Source organism: Macaca mulatta, chromosome 8 (genome assembly GCF_049350105.2).
Source record: "Macaca mulatta isolate MMU2019108-1 chromosome 8, T2T-MMU8v2.0, whole genome shotgun sequence".
Classification (NCBI taxonomy): domain Eukaryota; kingdom Metazoa; phylum Chordata; class Mammalia; order Primates; family Cercopithecidae; genus Macaca; species Macaca mulatta.
The window spans coordinates 154,534,428-154,551,579 of NC_133413.1; the positions used below are offsets into that span (position 1 = coordinate 154,534,428).

Genomic DNA, 17,152 nt, shown 5'->3' on the forward strand with positions numbered 1-17,152 from the left:
TGCCAGTCCACACAGCTTGGTCTCTTTGGGGTAGGAGCACCATGAAAGGCTCCCGTGGCTCTTGCGAGCTCCTAGTCAGTGCTCAGAGAACACGGACTGCTGCCCATCATGAGAAATGTGCTTTCTGCACTGAGCTGGAGGAGCCACCTGGTTTTGGGGGTTTGCACGCGCACCAGTGACACAGCTTGGTGTGGCCTGTATTGAGGAACCATGTTCTCGGTGGACTGTGAGCAGTGGGCTGTGGGATTGCATTTCCCTGGGTCATCAGCCCAGGCCTTGTTGGTGACTTTGGAGGTTGATTCTGCGGCTGCTGTGCTAGGAGAGAAGGTTCCTTGGACCTGACGCATGGGTGGGGCATTCTGTGACCTCCTATTCTCCCTGCACACACCCAGCCCCGCAGGCTGGCTCACCAGTGCTTCTGGGCTATGGTTCCTGTGGCCTGCACAGCCTCGCACACCCCCACCTAACCCTTTCAGACCCAATGCAGTGCCTCTGTTGTGTGCACGGGTGGGGCAGCCATGCTGTTTGTGGCCGGAGGGCTTTCAAGACAGGAACTCTGGGCCTGTTATGGTGACTGGCGGGTGTTTACTGAATGTGGTTGAATAAATGAAAAGGAAGCAGCTCTTTCATTCACACAGAAATGTGTGCTATGTAGGGAGAGAAAACCCTATCAAACCTGCCTGCCACCTTCTCCCGTTCGTTTGCTTTTTAGTAATTTAACCAGAGCCCTGATTAGCATTTGTGTTTTTTTTCTGACATCCCCGTTACATACATGTCTGTGTACTAGTGTTAGGGCATCTGTAGATAGATGTGGAAAAGTGGAAATTTAGCCACTGAGTCTTGTTGCAGCTGTTCTTCAGGCTCTGCTACTGGCACCAGCACATGAGTGGCCCCTGTCCTCAGCACGTCAGATGCTCTTGGTGTTCAACTGTGTGCTGGCCTCACTGCAAGTCTTTGACTTGTGACACTTTTTGCCATGTAGCCTACAAATAGAGGTACTGGTCATCACTGATCATCACCATTTATAGGTGGTGGGACAGGGCACAGGGATTTTCCATGCCTGCTCGTGGCTTACTGGCTCTGCCACTGAGCCCTTATCCAGCTGCTCATATGGGAGTGCTAGGAAGAGAACAGCGTGGTCCCTTATGGAATGGGGGAAGGGAAGTGCTGGGTAGAGTAGGGCATGGTCTCTGGCTAGGGCTCCACCCCCACGGACCTAGGTGAGGACAGGCACTCCTGCCTTCCTGCCCAGATGTTGCATTTCCCAAGACCACCCTGGCCTGCCATACCCTCCTCCTGTGCCTATAAAAACAGACCCAGGCCGAGGGTGATGGCTCATGCTTGTAATCCCGGCACTTTGGGAGGCCCAGGCAGGTGGATCAGGAGTTTGAGACCAGCCTAGCCAACATGGTGAAACTCCGTCTCCACTAAAAATACAAAAATTAGTCGAGCATGGTGGTGGGCATCTGTAATCCCAGCTACTCAGGAGGCTGAGGCAAGAGAATCTCTTGAACCTGGGAGGCGGAGGTTGCAGTGAGCCGAGATCGCGCCGTTGCACTCCAGCCTGGGTGACAGAGCAAGATTCTGTCTCAAAAAAACAAAACAAAACAAACAAACAAACTCCAAGACGCTAGCAAGGCAGGGACACAGGCAGCTGGACATGGAGAGGAGCAGATTGACGGAAGAAGACACAGCAGCTGGACCTCGAGGGGAGCACACCCGTGGAAGAGCACACCAACAGACGCCAGCACGCTGGCAGGCCATCGACTGGCTGGACAAGGCGGAGTTTGGCCAGGACGGTCGGTCAGAGGAGAGCCGGGGCCGCCAAGCGGCCCAACTCCAGGGGAAGACCATCTGCCTTCCGGCTCCCCCATTGGCTTAGAGCTTCTTCCACTCAATAACACTTTACACTCATTCTCCAAGCCCAGGTATGATCCGATTCTTCCATTACACCAAGGGGCAAGAACCTGGGATACAGAAAGCCCTCTGTCCTTGTGAGAAGTAAAGGGTATAATTGAACTGGCTAACACAAGCTGCCTATAGACAGCAAAGTAAAAGAGCACCCTGGAACACACGCCCACTGGGACTTCAGCTGTAGACATTCACCCCTAGATACAGCCTGTCCGTCTCTGTGCTCCCCTAGAGGTTTGGGCAGTGGGGCACTGAAGAAGCAGTTCACACCCACATCACACGCCCTGCGACGGGGACAAGGGAACATTTCCGCAGCACCGAGCCGCACTGCTGTCGGTCAGCTCTGGAAGGGCAGCTGAGTGCCTCTGTTCATCCTAGGGGCAGTCAGCACAGTCCCCATATGTCTGCCGGCCATCTCTCTGTCTTCTGAGAAGTGCACGTCCTTTGCTCTTTCCTGTTTATCTCAGGGATGTGCACAAGCTCCTTTGCATACCGTAGTCCTTCCCTCTCCACAGGGCTACTCTCATACCTATATACCTATGATAAAGTGTGACTATAAATGAAACACAGCGAGAGACTGACAATAAATAACAAAATAGAACAATTTATGACAATACTCAGGGCAGCGTGCAATTTAAAACATGAGTTCATTTCTGGAATTTTTCTATTTAATATTTTGGACTGTGTTTGATTGTGGGTAGCTGAAACCAAGGAAAGTAAAACAGGGTAAGAGATAAGGGGGGACTACTATGTTAGTATAAGGCAGGTTATCTTCTCATACATTATGATTGATTTATCATAACTGCCTTGTATTTGATTTAAAAAAATTTTTTTTTTTTTTTTTTTTTTGAGACGGAGTCTCACTCTGTTGCCAGGCTGGAGTGCAGTGGCACGATTTTGGCTCACTGCAACCTGCGTCTCCTGGGTTCAAGCCATTCTCCTGCCTCAGCCTCCCGAGTAGCTTGGGACTACAGGCATGTGAAAAATTATTTTTTTAATTGACAAAATTGTATATATTTGTGGTATCTGACCTGTTTTGAAATATGTATACCTTGTGGAATGGCTAAATCAAGCTAATTAACACATACATGACCTCATATACTTTCTTTTTTTTTTGAGACGGAGTCTCACTCTGTGGCCCAGGCTGGAGTGCAGTGGCCAGATCTCAGCTCACTGCAAGCTCCGCCTCCCGGGTTCACACCATTCTCCTGCCTCAGCCTCCCGCGTAGCTGGGACTACAGGCGCCCGCCACCTCACCCGGCTAGTTTTTTGTATTTTTTAGTAGAGACGGGGTTTCACCGTATTAGCCAGGATGGTCTCGATCTCCTGACTTCGTGATCCACCCGTTTCGGCCTCCCAAAGTGCTGGGATTACAGGCTTGAGCCACCGCGCCCGGCCCCCCATATACTTTCTTTTTTTTTGAGATGGAGTCTTGCTTTGTTGCCCAGGCTGGAGTGCAGTGGCGCAACCTTGGCTCACTGCAAGCTCTGCCTCCCGGGTTCATGCCATTCTCCTGCCTCAGCCTCCTGAGTAGCTGGGACTACAGGCGCCCACCACCACGCCTGGCCAATTTTTTGTATTTTTTAGTAGACACGGGGTTTTACCATGTTAGCCAGGATAGTCTCGATCTCCTGACCTTGTGATCTGCCTGCCTTGGCCTCCCAAAGTTCTAGGATTACAGGCGTGAGCCACCGCTCCCGGCCATGACCTCAAGTACTTTCTACTTGTGCTGAGAGCACTTAAAATCTACTGTCAGCAATTTTCAAGTATATATCACGTTGTTGTTAACTCTAGTCATCTATGTTGTGCAATAGATCCCTTGAATTTATTCTTCCTGTCTAACTGAAGCATTGACCCTGTGACCAACATCTCCCCAGTCCTCCGCCTCTGCCAGCCCCTGGTAACCACAGTTCTCCTCTGCTTCTAGGAGTTCAGCTTTTCATAGAAGTTGGGATTCCACGTGTGAGAGATCGTGTGGCTGTCGTTCTGTTCTTGGCTTATTTTACTTTACATAACATTCTTCAGTTCATCCCATTTCTTGCAAATGACAGGAATTCCTTCTTCTTCTTCTTCTTTTTTTTTTTTTTTTTTTTGAGACAGAGTTTCGCTCTTGTTGCCCAGGCTGGAGTGTAATGGCTTGATCTCGGCTCACTGCAACCTCTGCCTCCTGGGTTCAAGCAATTCACTCGCCTCGGCCTCCCCACTAGCTGGGATTACATGTGCTCACCACCACACCTGGCTAATTTTTGTGTTTTTAGTAGAGATGGGGTTTCACCATATTGGCCAATCTGGTCTCGAACTGCTGACCCAGGTGATCCACCTGCTTCGGCCTCCCGAAGTGCGGGGTTACAGGTGTGAGCCACTGTGCCCGGCCTCCTTTTTTAAGACTGAATAATACTCCATTGTGATCTATACCACATTGTCTTTGTTTTATTTTTATTTTGTTCTTTCTTTAAATAAATACCACATTTTCTTTATTCATTCATCCATTGGCGCACACTTCGGCTGTTTCCATATCTTGCCTTTGTGAATGGTGCTGCAGTAACCATGGCAGTGCAGACGTCTTTTTTGAATCCTAATTTCATTTCCTCTGGATACGTACTCAGGATCATTGGATGATATGGCAGTTCTGTTTTTATTTATTTATTTTGAGACAGATTCTTGCTCTGTCGCCCAGGCTGGAGTGCAGTGGTGCGATCTCAGCTCACTACAACCTCTGCCTCCCAGGTTCAAGCGATTCTCCTGCCTCAGCCTCCCGAGTAGCTGGGACTACAGGCACCTACCACCATACTCGGCTAATTTTTTGTATTTTTAATAGAGATGGGGTTTCACCGTGTTAGCCAGGATGGCCTCGATCTCCTGACCTGGTGATCCGCCCGCCTTGGCCTCCCAAAGTGCTGGGATTACAGGTGTGAGCTAAAGTGCCTGCCCTTTTTTTTTTTTTTGGATGGGGCCTGGCTCTGTTGCCCAGGCTAGAGTGCAGTGGCACAATCTGGGCTCACTGTAATCTCTGCCTCCTGGGTTCAAGCCATTCTCCTGCCTCAGCCTTCCGAGTAGCTGGGATTACAGGCACGTGCCACCACGCCTGGCTAATTTTTTTTTTTTTTTTTTTTTTCTTTTTTTGAGACGGGGTCTTGCTCTGTCACCCAGGCTGGAGTGCAGTGGCCGGATCTCAGCTCACTGCAAGCTCCGCCTCCCGGGTTCACGCCATTCTCCCGCCTCAGCCTCCCGAGTAGCTGGGACTACAGGTGCCCGCCACCTCGCCCGGCTAGTTTTTTGTATTTTTTAGTAGAGATGGGGTTTCACTGGGTTCGCCAGGATGGTCTCGATCTCCTGACCTTGTGATCCGCCCGTCTCGGCCTCCCAAAGTGCTGGGATTACAGGCTTGAGCCACCGCGCCCGGCCGCCTGGCTAATTTTTAAAAATTTTTTTAGTAGAGATGAGGTTTTACCATGTTGGTCAGGCTGGTCTCAAACTCCTGACCTCAAGTGATCCACAGCTGTAGACCTCAGTCTATGGTACAAACCAGGCAATTCAACTTGTTCTTGTAAAGTCATGGCTTTATTCTGCTTCTGGGGAACACTTCCAGCACCACTGCTGGCACTTTGTATGGGTCCCGTGGTGTCATTCAAAGCACTGACTAAACATGTTGAAAAATGTGGGAGAACCACGGGCTTTACTGCAAATCGCTCACGCGGGGGTGATGGCGTCCCACGGTGTGTTAAGCAGATACACTCAGTGCCTGAGCTCACTGCAGTAGCAATGAGAGGTGGCTATGGAAATACCACAGTCCTACAGTATGTGCTACACTTAATTCTGTGTAGTTGTGATTCAATACTGCATCTTGGCCGGGCACGGTGGCTCAAGCCTGTAATCCCAGCACTTTGGGAGGCCGAGACGGGCGGATCACGAGGTCAGGAGATCGAGACCATCCTGGCTAACCCGGTGAAACCCCGTCTCTACTAAAAAATACAAAAAACTAGCTGGGCGAGGTGGCGGGCACCTGTAGTCCCAGCTACTCGGGAGGCTGAGGCAGGAGAATGGCGTAAACCCGGGAGGCGGAGCTTGCAGTGAGCCGAGATCCGACCACTGCGCTCCAGCCTGGGCGACAGAGCAAGACTCTGTCTCAAAAAAAAAAAAAAAAAAATACTGCATCTTTTTTTTTTTTTTTTTTTTTTTTTTTGAGACGGAGTTTCCCTCTTGTCACCCAGGCTGGCGTACAATGGCGTGATCTCAGCTTACTGCAACCTCCACCTCCTGGGTTCCAGCGATTCTCCTGCCTCAGCCTCCCGAGTAGCCGGGATTACAGGCATGCATCACCATGCCCAGCTAATTTTTTTTTTTTTCTTAGACAGAGTCTTGTTCTGTGGCCCAGGCTGGAGTGCAGTGGTGTGATCTCGGCTCACTGCAATCTCTGCCTCCTAGGTTCAAGCAATTCTCTCCCTCAGCCTCCCGAGTAGCTGGGATTACAGGCACCCACCACCATGCCTGGCTAATTTTTGTATTTTTAGTAGAGACAGGGTTTCACCATGTTGGCTAGGCTGGTCTTGAACTCCTGACATCGTGAGCCACCCACCTCGACCTCCCAAAGTTCTGGGATTACAGTCATGAGCCACCGCGCCCAGCCTAATTTTGTATTTTTAGTAGAGACGGGGTTTCTCCATGTTGGTCAGGCTGGTCTCAAACTCGCGACCTCAGTTAATCCGCCTGCTTTGGCCTCCCAAAGTGCTGGGATTACAGGCGTGAGCCACTGCGCTGGGCCTGTCAACACTGTGTCTTTATGTTTGTTTAGATTTCTCTTGACTGCAGACGGCAGCACGTAGGGTCTGTAAGTGTACATGTATATTTTGATAAAATTTTTTTTTTTTTTTTTTTTGAGACGGAGTCTCGCTCTGTCGCCCAGGCGGGAGTGCAGTGGCCGGATCTCAGCTCACTGCAAGCTCCGCCTCCCGGGTTTATGCCATTCTCCTGCCTCAGCCTCCCGAGTAGCTGGGACTACAGGCGCCCGCCACCTCGCCCGGCTAGTTTTTTGTATTTTTTAGTAGAGACGGGGTTTCACCGTGCTAGCCAGGATGGTCTCGATCTCCTGACCTCGTGATCCGCCCGTCTCGGCCTCCCAAAGTGCTGGGATTACAGGCTTGAGCCACCGCGCCCGGCCTATTTTGATAAATTTTAACTTCTTATAACGTATTTGTGTATATTTCATGGTAGTAAATGATAAAATAGACTAGTGTCTACATATATTTTATGCATTCATGACATATTTCACATTTTCTTAAATTTTTTTGATATCTCTAGACTATGTTTGTCTGTAAGTTTTTTCAACATGTCACAAATCTCCAAAAAGTTTTCCAATATATTTATTGACGCAAAACTGTGTATAAGTGAACCCATGCAGTTGAAACTTGTGTTGTTCAAGGGCCAGTTGTATGATGTTAACTAAAGATTTTTCTTAGGTGTTTTTCTTTTTTTTTTTTTTTTTTTTTTTTTTTTGAGACGGAGTCTTGCTCTGTCACCCAGGCCAGAATGCATGATCTCAGCTCACTGCAACCCCTGCTTCCTGGGTTCAAGTGATTCTCCTGCCTCAGCCTCCTGAGTAGCTGGGACTACAGGCGTCCACCACCACTCAGGCTAATTTTTGTATTTTTAGTAGAGATGGGGTTTCACCATGTGGGCCACACTGGTCTCGAACTCCTGACCTCAAGTAATCCACCTGCCTCGGCCTCCTGGAGTGCTGGGATTGCAGGCGTGAGCCACTGCACCCGGCCAGTTTATCTTAAGTAACAAGTTGAGCAGGTTTCCTTCTCTTCCTAGTTGAGGAAGTTCCCTTCTCTTCTTGAGAATTTTTATCATAAGTGAACATTGGATTGTGACAAATGCTTTTTCTGCATTTATTGAGATGATCATATGGTTGTTCTTTCTTAGTTTATCAGTGATGTGAATTATATCAGCTGAATTTAAAAATATTAAAACCGGCCGGGCACGGTGGCTCACGCCTGTAATCACAGCACTTTGGGAGGCCAAGGCCAGCAGATTGCCTGAGCTCAGGGGTTTGAGACCAGCCTGGCCAACATGGTGAAACACCATCTCTCCTAAAAAAATAGAAAAATTAGCTGGGCGTGATGGTGCGTGCCTGTAGTCCCATCTACTCAGGAGGCTGAGGCAGAAGAATCGCTTGAACCTGGGAGGCAGAGGCAGAGGTTGCAGTGAGCCGAGATTGCGCCATTGCACTCCAGCCTGGGCGACAGGGCAAGACTCTGTCTCAAAAAAAAAAAAAAAGAATTTGCACATCTGTGTCTATAAGGAATATTGGTTTGTAGTTTTCTTTCTTTTTCTTGAGACAGAGTCTTGTTCTGTCTCTAGACTTGAGTGCAATGGTGCTATCTCGGCTCACTGCAAACTCTGCCTCCTGGGTTCAAGCAATTCTCTTGCCTCAGCCTCCTGAGTAGCTGGGATTACAGCGCACACCACCACACCTGGCTCATTTTTGTATTTTTTTTTTTTTTTAGATGGAGCCTTGCTGTATTGCCCAGGCTGGAGTGCAGTGGCGTGATCTCAGCTCACTGCAACCTCTGCCTCCTGGGTTCAAGGGATTCTCCTGCCTCAGCCTCCTGAGTAGCCAGGATTACAGGCGTGCGCCACCACATCCAGCTAATTTTTTTGTATTTTTAGTAGAGATGGGGTTTCACCATGTTGGTCAGGCTGGTCTCAAACTCCTGACCTCATGCTCTGCCCGCCTCGGCCTCCCAAAGTGCTGGTGTGAGCCACCACGCCCAGTCTAATTTTTGTATTTTTAGTAGAGATGGAGTTTCGCCATGTTGGCCAGGCTGATCTCGAACTCCTGACCTCGTGATCTGCCCACCTTGGCCTTCCAAGGTACTGGGATTACAGGTGTGAGTCACCACGCCCAGCCAGTTTTCTCTTTTTTTAAGATGGAGTCTCAGTCTGTTGCCCGTGCTGGCGTGTAGTGGTGTGATCTCCGCCCACTACAACTTCCACCTCTCAGGTTCAAGTGATTCTTGTGCCTCAGCCTCCCAAATAGCTGGGATTACAGGCACGTGCCACCATGCCCAGCTAACTTTTGTATTTTTAGTAGAGACGGGGCTTCATCATGCTGGCCAGGCTGCTCTCGAACACCTGACCTCAAGTTATCCACCCGCCTCGGCCTCACAGAGTGCTGGGATTATAGGCGTGAGCCTGTATAGCTTTCTTACAAGGCCTTTGGGTTTGCTATGAGAGTAATGCTCAGAAAATCAGTCGGGAAGTAGTCTCTTGTGTTTAGTTTTTCAGGAAGAATTTGTGTGTAGTTGGTATTATTTCTTCCTCACATGTTTGGTGGGATTCTTCAGGGAAACCGTCTAGGTTCTATGGGAAGGTTTTTCACTGTAAGTTCGATTTCTTTTTAGCTATGGGACTATTTAGGTTATCTCTTTGTGAGTGAGCTTTGATAGCTTGTAGCTTGTGTCTTTTAAGGGATTTGCCTATTTCTTTTCTTTTCTCTTTTTTTTTTTTTTTTTTTTGAGAAGGGGTCTTTCTGTCGCCCAGGCTGGAGTGCAGTGGTACAGTCTTGGCTCACTGCTACCTCTGTTTCCCAGGCTCAAGTGATCCTTCCACCTCAGCCTCCTGAGTAGCTGGGACTGCAGGCATGTGCCACCACACCCAGCTAATTTTTGTACTTTTGGTAGAGGTGGGGTTTCGCCACGTTGCCCAGGTAGTCTTGAACTCCTGAGCTCAAGTGATCCACCTGCCTTGGCCTACCAAAGTGCTGGGATTACAGGTATAAGCCACCGCACCTGGCCATCTATTTCTTTTTTTTAAAATTAATTAATTTATTATTATTATTTTTTTTTGAGACGGACTCTCGCTCTGTGGCCCAGGTTGGAATGCAGTGGTGCTATCTTGGCTCACTGCAACCTCCGCCCCCTGGGTTCAAGCAATTCTCCTGTCTCAGCCTCCCAAATAGCTGGGACAACAGGCGCACACCCCCACACCCATCTGATTTTTGTATTTTCAGTAGAGATGGGGTTTCACCATACTGGTCAGGCTGGTCTTGAACTCCTGACCTCAGGTGATCCACGTGCCGTGCTTCGGCCTCCCAAAGTGCTGGGATTACAGGTATGAGCCACTACGCCTGGCCAATTTTTCTATTTTTAGTAGAGGTGGGGTTTCACTGTGTTGGCCAGGCTGGTCTCAAACTGACCTCAAGTGATCCACCCACCTTGGCCTCCCAAAGTGCTGGGATTACAGGCATGAGCCAGCCACCTTGCCCGGCCTCTAGTTTCTTCAGGTAGAAGTTGAACTCATTCTTTTTCTCCTGTACATTCTCTGTATACTTTAGTCATTCTTCTTTTCTAAAAAGATATTTAGTGCTGTAAGTTTCCACAGATTTTGATATGTCGTGTCATTTTCATTCACTTCAGCATGCTTTGTAATTTCACTTTTGATTCCTTTTTAGACCCATGCATTATTTCAAAGCATATTAAATAGTTTTGAAACTCTTGGGGATTTCTCAGATATCTTTCTCTTATTGATATATTTAGTTCCATTGTGGTCAGAGAACATACTTTGTATGCCTTGAATTCTTTTACACTTTTTTTTTTTTAATTTTTTGCGAGAGGGTCTCCCTCCTGTCGCTGAGGCTGGAGCGCAGTGGTGTGATCTCTGCTCACTGCAGCATTGACCTCCTGGGCTCAAGTGATCCTCCCGTCTCCGGAGTGGCTGGGATTACAGACATGCGCCACCACACCCAGCTAATTTTTGTATTTTTTGTAAAGACAGGGCTTCGCTGTGTTACCCAGGCTGGTTTTGAACTCCTGAACTCAAGCAATCAACCTGCCTCTCAGCCTCCCAAAGTGCCAAGATTACAGGTGTGAGCCACTCTGCCTGGCCGAATTTTCTGTTCACTTGTTCTAACAGAGACAGAGGGCTGGGCATGGTGGTTTACACCTGTAATCCCAGCACTTTAGGAGGCCAAGGTGGGTGGATCACCTGAGGTCAGGAGTTCGAGACCAGCCTGGCCAACGTGGTGAAACCCCGTCTCTACTAAAAATACAAAAATTAGCCAGGCCTGGTGGCACGTGCCTATAGTCCCAGCTCCTGGGCAGGCTGAGGCAGGAGAATCACTTAAATCCGGGAGGCGGAGGTTGTAGTGAGCCAAGATCCTGCCATTGTACTCCAGCCTGGGTGACAAAAGCGAAACTCCATGTCAAAAAGAAAAGGAAAAAGAGATGTTGAAATTTTATTGGAATTTGGATTTGTCTATTTTTCCTTGCATTTTTTTTTTTTTTTTTTTTTTTGAGATGGAGTCTCACGCTCTTGCCCAGGCTGGAGTGCAGTGGCGCGATCTCGGCTCACTGCAAGCTCCGCCTCCCGGGTTCCCGCCATTCTCCTGCCTCAGCCTCCTGAGTAGCTGGGACTACAGGCGCCCGCCACCGCGCCCGGCTAATTTTTTGTATTTTTAGTAGAGACGGGGTTTCACTGTGGTCTCGATCTCCTGACCTTGTGATCCGCCCGCCTCGGCCTCCCAAAGTGCTGGGATTACAGGCTTGAGCCACCGCGCCCGGCCTTTCCTTGCATTTTTATTAGTTTTGGCTTTGTGTATTTTGAAGCTGTGTTACCAGGTAAAAGTGTTTAGGATAGTTAATATTTCTGAAATCTAGTTTGTCTAATGTGACTCCAGCTTTCTTGTAACTAATGCCAGCCATGTTTTTCTTTGCCCATCCTTTTGCTTTTAACCTCCTAGTGTTAACATATTTAATCTTTCCTGTAGTTTCTCAAATATATGATACAGTTTTAATAACTAATGTCTGTGTCTCTGAACTCTTTGGTTTGTGTTATTTTTGGGTCAGTTTGTATTGGTTGGTTCATCCTCACAATGGGTTGAATTTTCTTGCTTTGCACACCTGGTAATTTTTTTTTTTGAGACAGAGGCTCACTCTGTCGCCCAGGCTGGAGTGCAGTGGCCGGATCTCAGCTCACTGCAAGCTCCGCCTCCCGGGTTCACGCCATTCTCCTGCCTCAGCCTCCCGAGTAGCTGGGACTACAGGCGCCCGCCACCGCGCCCGGCTAGTTTTTTGTATTTTTAGTAGAGACGGGGTTTCACCGTGTTAGCCAGGATCGTCTGGATCTCCTGACCTCGTGATCCACCCGCCTCGGCCCCGTAAAGTGCTGGGATTACAGGCGTGAGCCACCGCGCCCGGCCCACGCCTGGTAATTTTTGATTGGATGCCAGGCATTGCTTTTGCCTTGGTGGTGCTGGATATTTTTGTGTTCCTGTTAGTATTCATGAGCTTTGTGCTGGGAGCTGGCGAAGTTACTTGGGAACAGTTTGATCTTGTCGGGCCTTTCTTTTAGCTTTGTTAGGTGAGACCAGAATGACGTTTAGTCCAGGACTGATTTGGTTGATGACTGAGGTGGAGTCCTGAGCACTCTGCCTGGTGCTCCATGAGTCATGACACTGTCCACTCCAGCTGCTGGGAGCAGGCCCCATTCCTGGCCCTGTGGAAACCCTGGATGTTGCTTCTCCTAATCCCTTTGTGTGGCTCTTTCTGCAGCCTTGGATAGTTTGTTCTCATACAAGGCATTTGTATTACTTTTCTAATGCTAATGCAATACGTTACCACAAATTTAGTGCCTTAAGCAACACAAATTTATTACCATAAAGTTCTTGGAGTGAGAAGTCTACCAAGGGTCTCAGCAGCCCGAACCCAGGCGCCGGGAACTGCTTCCCTTCCTGGTGCCCCTGGGAAGGATTGCTTCTGCTGTCTCAGGTTCCTGGCAGAATTTGGTTCTTTGCATCTGCAGGACGGAAGCCCCTGTTTTCTTGTCAGCTGCCAGCTGAGGGCCATTCACAGCTTCTCCAGGCCACCTGCATTCCTCGTCTCAGAGCCTCCCTCCTGCATCCTCCAAGCCAGCAGTTGTGGGGTGAATCCTTCTCACGCTTCAAATTTCTCCTCCCCGCTCTTCCATCTCTTCTCTTTGAGCCACCCAGGAAAGGTTCTTTGCTTTTAAGGACTCGTGTGATTAGGTTGGTCTCACCCAGGTAATCCGGGATAATCTCCCTGTCTCAGGGCCTGTACCCTTAATCTCATCTACTGAATCCCTTTGCCGTGTAAGGGTTCATACACACAGGTTCTGGGGATTAGGGTGTGGGAAGCTTAGGGGCTATTATTCTGCTGACCAGAACTTGCCGAGTGCCCAGGGAACCCGCTGCAGGTCTCTAAAGTTCTCTCTGGACAACGCTTTCTCTGATACTGGACTGCAGACTCCAGCCACTTTGGTATCGGCCGGCACTACCCGCTCTGTCTCTTCAGCTTAGGTGTTTTGCTGGGCCCTAAGCCTGGGTCCTCTCTCCAGGCAGTGAGCTGGGCTCTTGGGGCTACGCCTCATTTCCTACCTCTCAGGCCTCACTGTCCTTCATTTTCTGATGTCCATTGTCCTGAGAAACAGTGGTTTCTTGTGTTTCGTCCAGTTTTTTAGTTGTCCTGTGATTCTCGCCCGGGCTGGGAGCAGATAAGTCCAAGCCGGTGTGCTCATTTGTTTTGTTAGCTCCTGTTTGAGTTGGGCGAACGTGGCTGCTGCACTGGAAGGGGTGCTGCATAGTCGTGGACTGGCGTTGGTCCCACCCGTTTCTTCCTGGACGGTGGAGCTGGGCAGTGCTGGCTGCCCGCAGGGCACAGCCACTGGTCCCAGATCCCAGCCGCTCAGCCCAGCTCCTCCGCCTCCCCAGCTCAGCTCAGGCCTGGGAACTCTGGCTTCTGATGCTCCACGTCAGGCGTGCCGTTGTCTCTGGGAAGTGTGTGCTGTGGGCACTTTCATGGGTTTTCTGCCCTGCCTGAGAGTCACTGCCCTCCTCAGCTCTTAACACTTCCACAGTTTGGGATCTCTATGGAATATGTTTTTTTGTTTTTCTTTTTTCTTTTTTTTAAACAGAGTCTTACTCTGTTGCCCAGGCTGGAGTGCAGTGGCACGATCTCAGCTCACTGCAACCTCCGCGTCGCGGGTTCAAGTGATTCTTCTGCCTCAGCCTCTTGAGTAGCTGGCATTATAGGCACGTGCCACCACACCCAGCTAATTTTTGTATTTTTTTAGTACAGATGGGATTTCATCATGTTGACCAGGCTGGTCTTGAACTCCTGACCTCAGATGATCCACCCGCCTCAGCCTCCCAAAGTGCTGAGATTACAGATGTGAACCACTGTGCCTGGCCCTGTTTTTCTTTGCTTTTTTTTGAGGCAGGACTTGCTCTGTTGCCTAGGCTGGAGTGCAGTGCAGTGGTGCAGTCTCGGTTCACTGCAACCTCTGCCTCCCAGGTTCAAGCAATTCTCCCACCTCACCCTCCTGAGTAGCTGGGATTACAGGCGTGAGCCACCACACTGGCTAATTGTTTTGTATTTTTAGTAGAGATGGTGTTTCACCATGTTGGCCAGGCTGATTTCGAACTCCTGGCCTCAAGTGATCCACCTGCCTCAGCCTCCCAAAGTGCTAGAACTTTTTTTTTTTTTTTCTGAGACAGGGTCTCACTCTGTCGCCCAGGCTGCAGTGCAGTGGTGTGATCTTGGCTCACTGGAACCTCTGCTTCCCAGGTTCAAGCGATTCTCATGCCTCAGCCTCCTGAGTAGCTGGGACTAAAGGTGCCCGCCACCACGCCCAGCTAATTTTTGTGTTTTTAGTAGAGACAGAGTTTCATCATATTGACCAGACTGGTCTTGAATTCCTGACCTCAAACAATCCGCCCACCTTGGCCTCCCAAAGTGCTGGATTACAGGCATGAGTGATCGCTCTCGGCCAAGATTTCCGCGATTTCTTACTTCATCTCCAACCCATGTGTGCACAGCACAGGGAGGTGTCCTGGCTGGTCAGGGGTGGCGTCTCTCCTTCATTTTTCTCTCCTTCATTTTTCTCTGGAGTGTGTTAGGAAGGAATGGTGGACAGGAGGTGATCAGGGAATGAAGGGGCCGGTGGGAGCTCAGAGAACAGAGAGTGTGAGTTGTTAGGATGCTGGCTGCCATGCTCATGGTGGGCCTGCAGCCCCTCTGATGACCCAGGTCCTCAGAAAGCATGATGCAGGACTTGAGTGTGTGCCTGTGGTGAAGAGGCAGAAGGAACTTGGACACTTGCTGGACTCGATTCTTGGGACCGTCGTCGCATGCTGTGGCGCATGGCATGCAGTGTGTGAAAGCGGTGTGGCCGTGCTCAGTTCCTCGGTGTGGAGGAGGATGCTCTAGATGGAGGTGCGTCTTCTCCTGCTGGGGCTGATGGTGGCGAGGCGTCTGTGGGCCAGCTGCGGACAAGCCTGTGCAGGCCTGTGAGGCGCTGGCAGGACTGATGTTGCTCAGGGATGGAGGAGAGTTGGAAACTGTTGAGGATCATGGTGTCTTTTGCCCTCCCTGAATGGCACAAAGAAAATGTGACAGAGATGTTTCCCCCAGAACAAATTCATTTCAATTGTGTGTTTTACATGGAAATGGTAATTGCCTGTAAACTCAGATATCGTTGAGTCTTATGAGTTAAATCTTGTGATTTTGGTTATTCCAGATTGGAGAAGAAGTTGTCCATGTTCACACTGGGTGAAGGAAGCTGAAACCACAGACATGACTGAGTCCTCCATAAAGAGTGAGTGCATGGGGATTGGGAGTGGCCATGTGTGAGGCCTCTCTTGCCTCTGGGTCAGGGCAGGCCAAGTCTCTTACCAGCTCCAGTGGTGCCTGGAGTTTCCACCCGACGCTCAGGAGCCAGAGTGGGTTCTGGGCAGGTTAGGTGATGTGGCAGGTGTAGACCTCCCGCACACGAGCCTTGAGTTTGGGACTCAGAAAAGCATATGGCATTCAGGATGTGATTTGAAGGTTTTGTTTGACTTTTTTTTTTTTTTTTTTTAAGACAGGGTCAGCTGGGCATGGTGGCTCACACCTATAATCCCAGCACTTTGGGAGGCCGAGGAGGGCGGATCATCTGAGGTCAGGGGTTCGAGACCAGCCTGACCAACATGGTGAAACCCCATCTCTACTAAAAAAATAAAAAATTAGCCAGGTGTAGTGACATGTGCCTGTAGTCCTAGCTACTCGGGAGTCTGAGATACGACAATCGCTTGAACCCAGGAGGTGGAGGTTGCAGTGAGCTGAGATTATTGCCCCAGTCTGGGCGATGGAGCGAGACTCCATCTCAAAAAAAAAGACAGGGTCTCCCACTATCACCCAGGGTGGAGTGCAGTGGTACAATCATGGCTCACTGCAGCCTCAAACTCCTGAGCTCAGATGATCCTCCTACCTCAGCCTCCTGAGTAGCTGGGACTACAGGCGCACGCCACCACGCCCAGAAGTATTTTTCATGGAGATGAGATTTTGTCATGTTGCCCAGGCTGGTCTTGAACTTCTGGACTCAAGTGATCCACCCGCCTCAGCCTCCCAAAGTGCTGGGATTACAGGCGTGAGCCACCGCACCCGGCCTGGAGTGACTGCTGAATGAACATGCTTTCTCCAGATGTTCATCAGAAAAAAAAAAATTAGCAGTCTTCAAAGGCTGTTCAGGCTGCTGTAACAAAATATCTTAGATTGGGTAATTAATGAATAATAGGAATGTATTTCTCACAGTACTGGCAGTTGGGAAGTCCCAGATAAAGGCACTGGCAGATTCGATGTCTATGAGGGCTGTTCTCTGACTCATAGATGGAGTCTCTTGCTGTGTCATCTCATGACTGGAGGTGCTGAAGGGACTAGGGTGTCCTTCAAGCCTTTGTTTGTTTGTTTGTTTGTTTTCTGAGACAGGGTCTCACTCTGTTGCCCAGGCTAGAGTGCAGTGACCTCCTGGGCTCAAGCCATCCTCCCACCTCAGCCTCCCAAGTAGCTGAGATTACAGGCCTGTGCCATCATACCCAGCTAATTTTTTTTTTTTTTTGAGACGGAGTCTGACTCTGTCGCCAAGGCTGGAGTGCAGTGGATCTCGGCTCACTGCAACCTCCGCCTCCCGGGTTTAAGTGATTCTCCCTGCCTCAGCCTCCCAAGCAGCTGGGATTACAGGTGCCCACCACCACACCTAATTTTTGTATTTTTAGTAGAGATGGGGGTTTCACCAGGTTTGCCAGGCTAGTCTCGAACTCCTGACCTCGGGTGATCCATCCCCCTTGGCCTCCCAAAGTGCTGAGATTACAGGTGTGAGCCTCCGCGCCCAGCCCACACCCAGCCTATTTTTTAAAGTTAGTTTTTGTAGAGATGAGGTCTCGCTGTGTTGCTCAGGGTGGTCTTGA

The 17,152-nt window shown here is 49.6% G+C and overlaps 1 protein-coding gene across 49 annotated transcripts in view; it reads left to right on the forward strand.

Annotated features, from left to right (window-relative positions):
* Nucleotides 1-17,152, forward strand: part of MROH1 (maestro heat like repeat family member 1) — a 119,108-nt gene that overhangs the window by 1,631 nt on the left and 100,325 nt on the right. For 48 of the 49 annotated variants that reach the window (XR_001446916.3, XR_013397557.1, XR_013397553.1 and 45 more), the window contains exon 2: nucleotides 15,448-15,525. Coding sequence is in view for 34 of the 49 variants with exons in the window: in XM_077944584.1 (XP_077800710.1) it covers nucleotides 15,504-15,525 (22 nt within the window). In the remaining 15 variants the exon portion in view is untranslated. Of the gene's footprint in view, nucleotides 1-12,714; nucleotides 12,835-15,447; nucleotides 15,526-17,152 lie in introns of all 49 variants that reach the window. The other variant, XM_077944581.1, reaches the window with a different exon arrangement.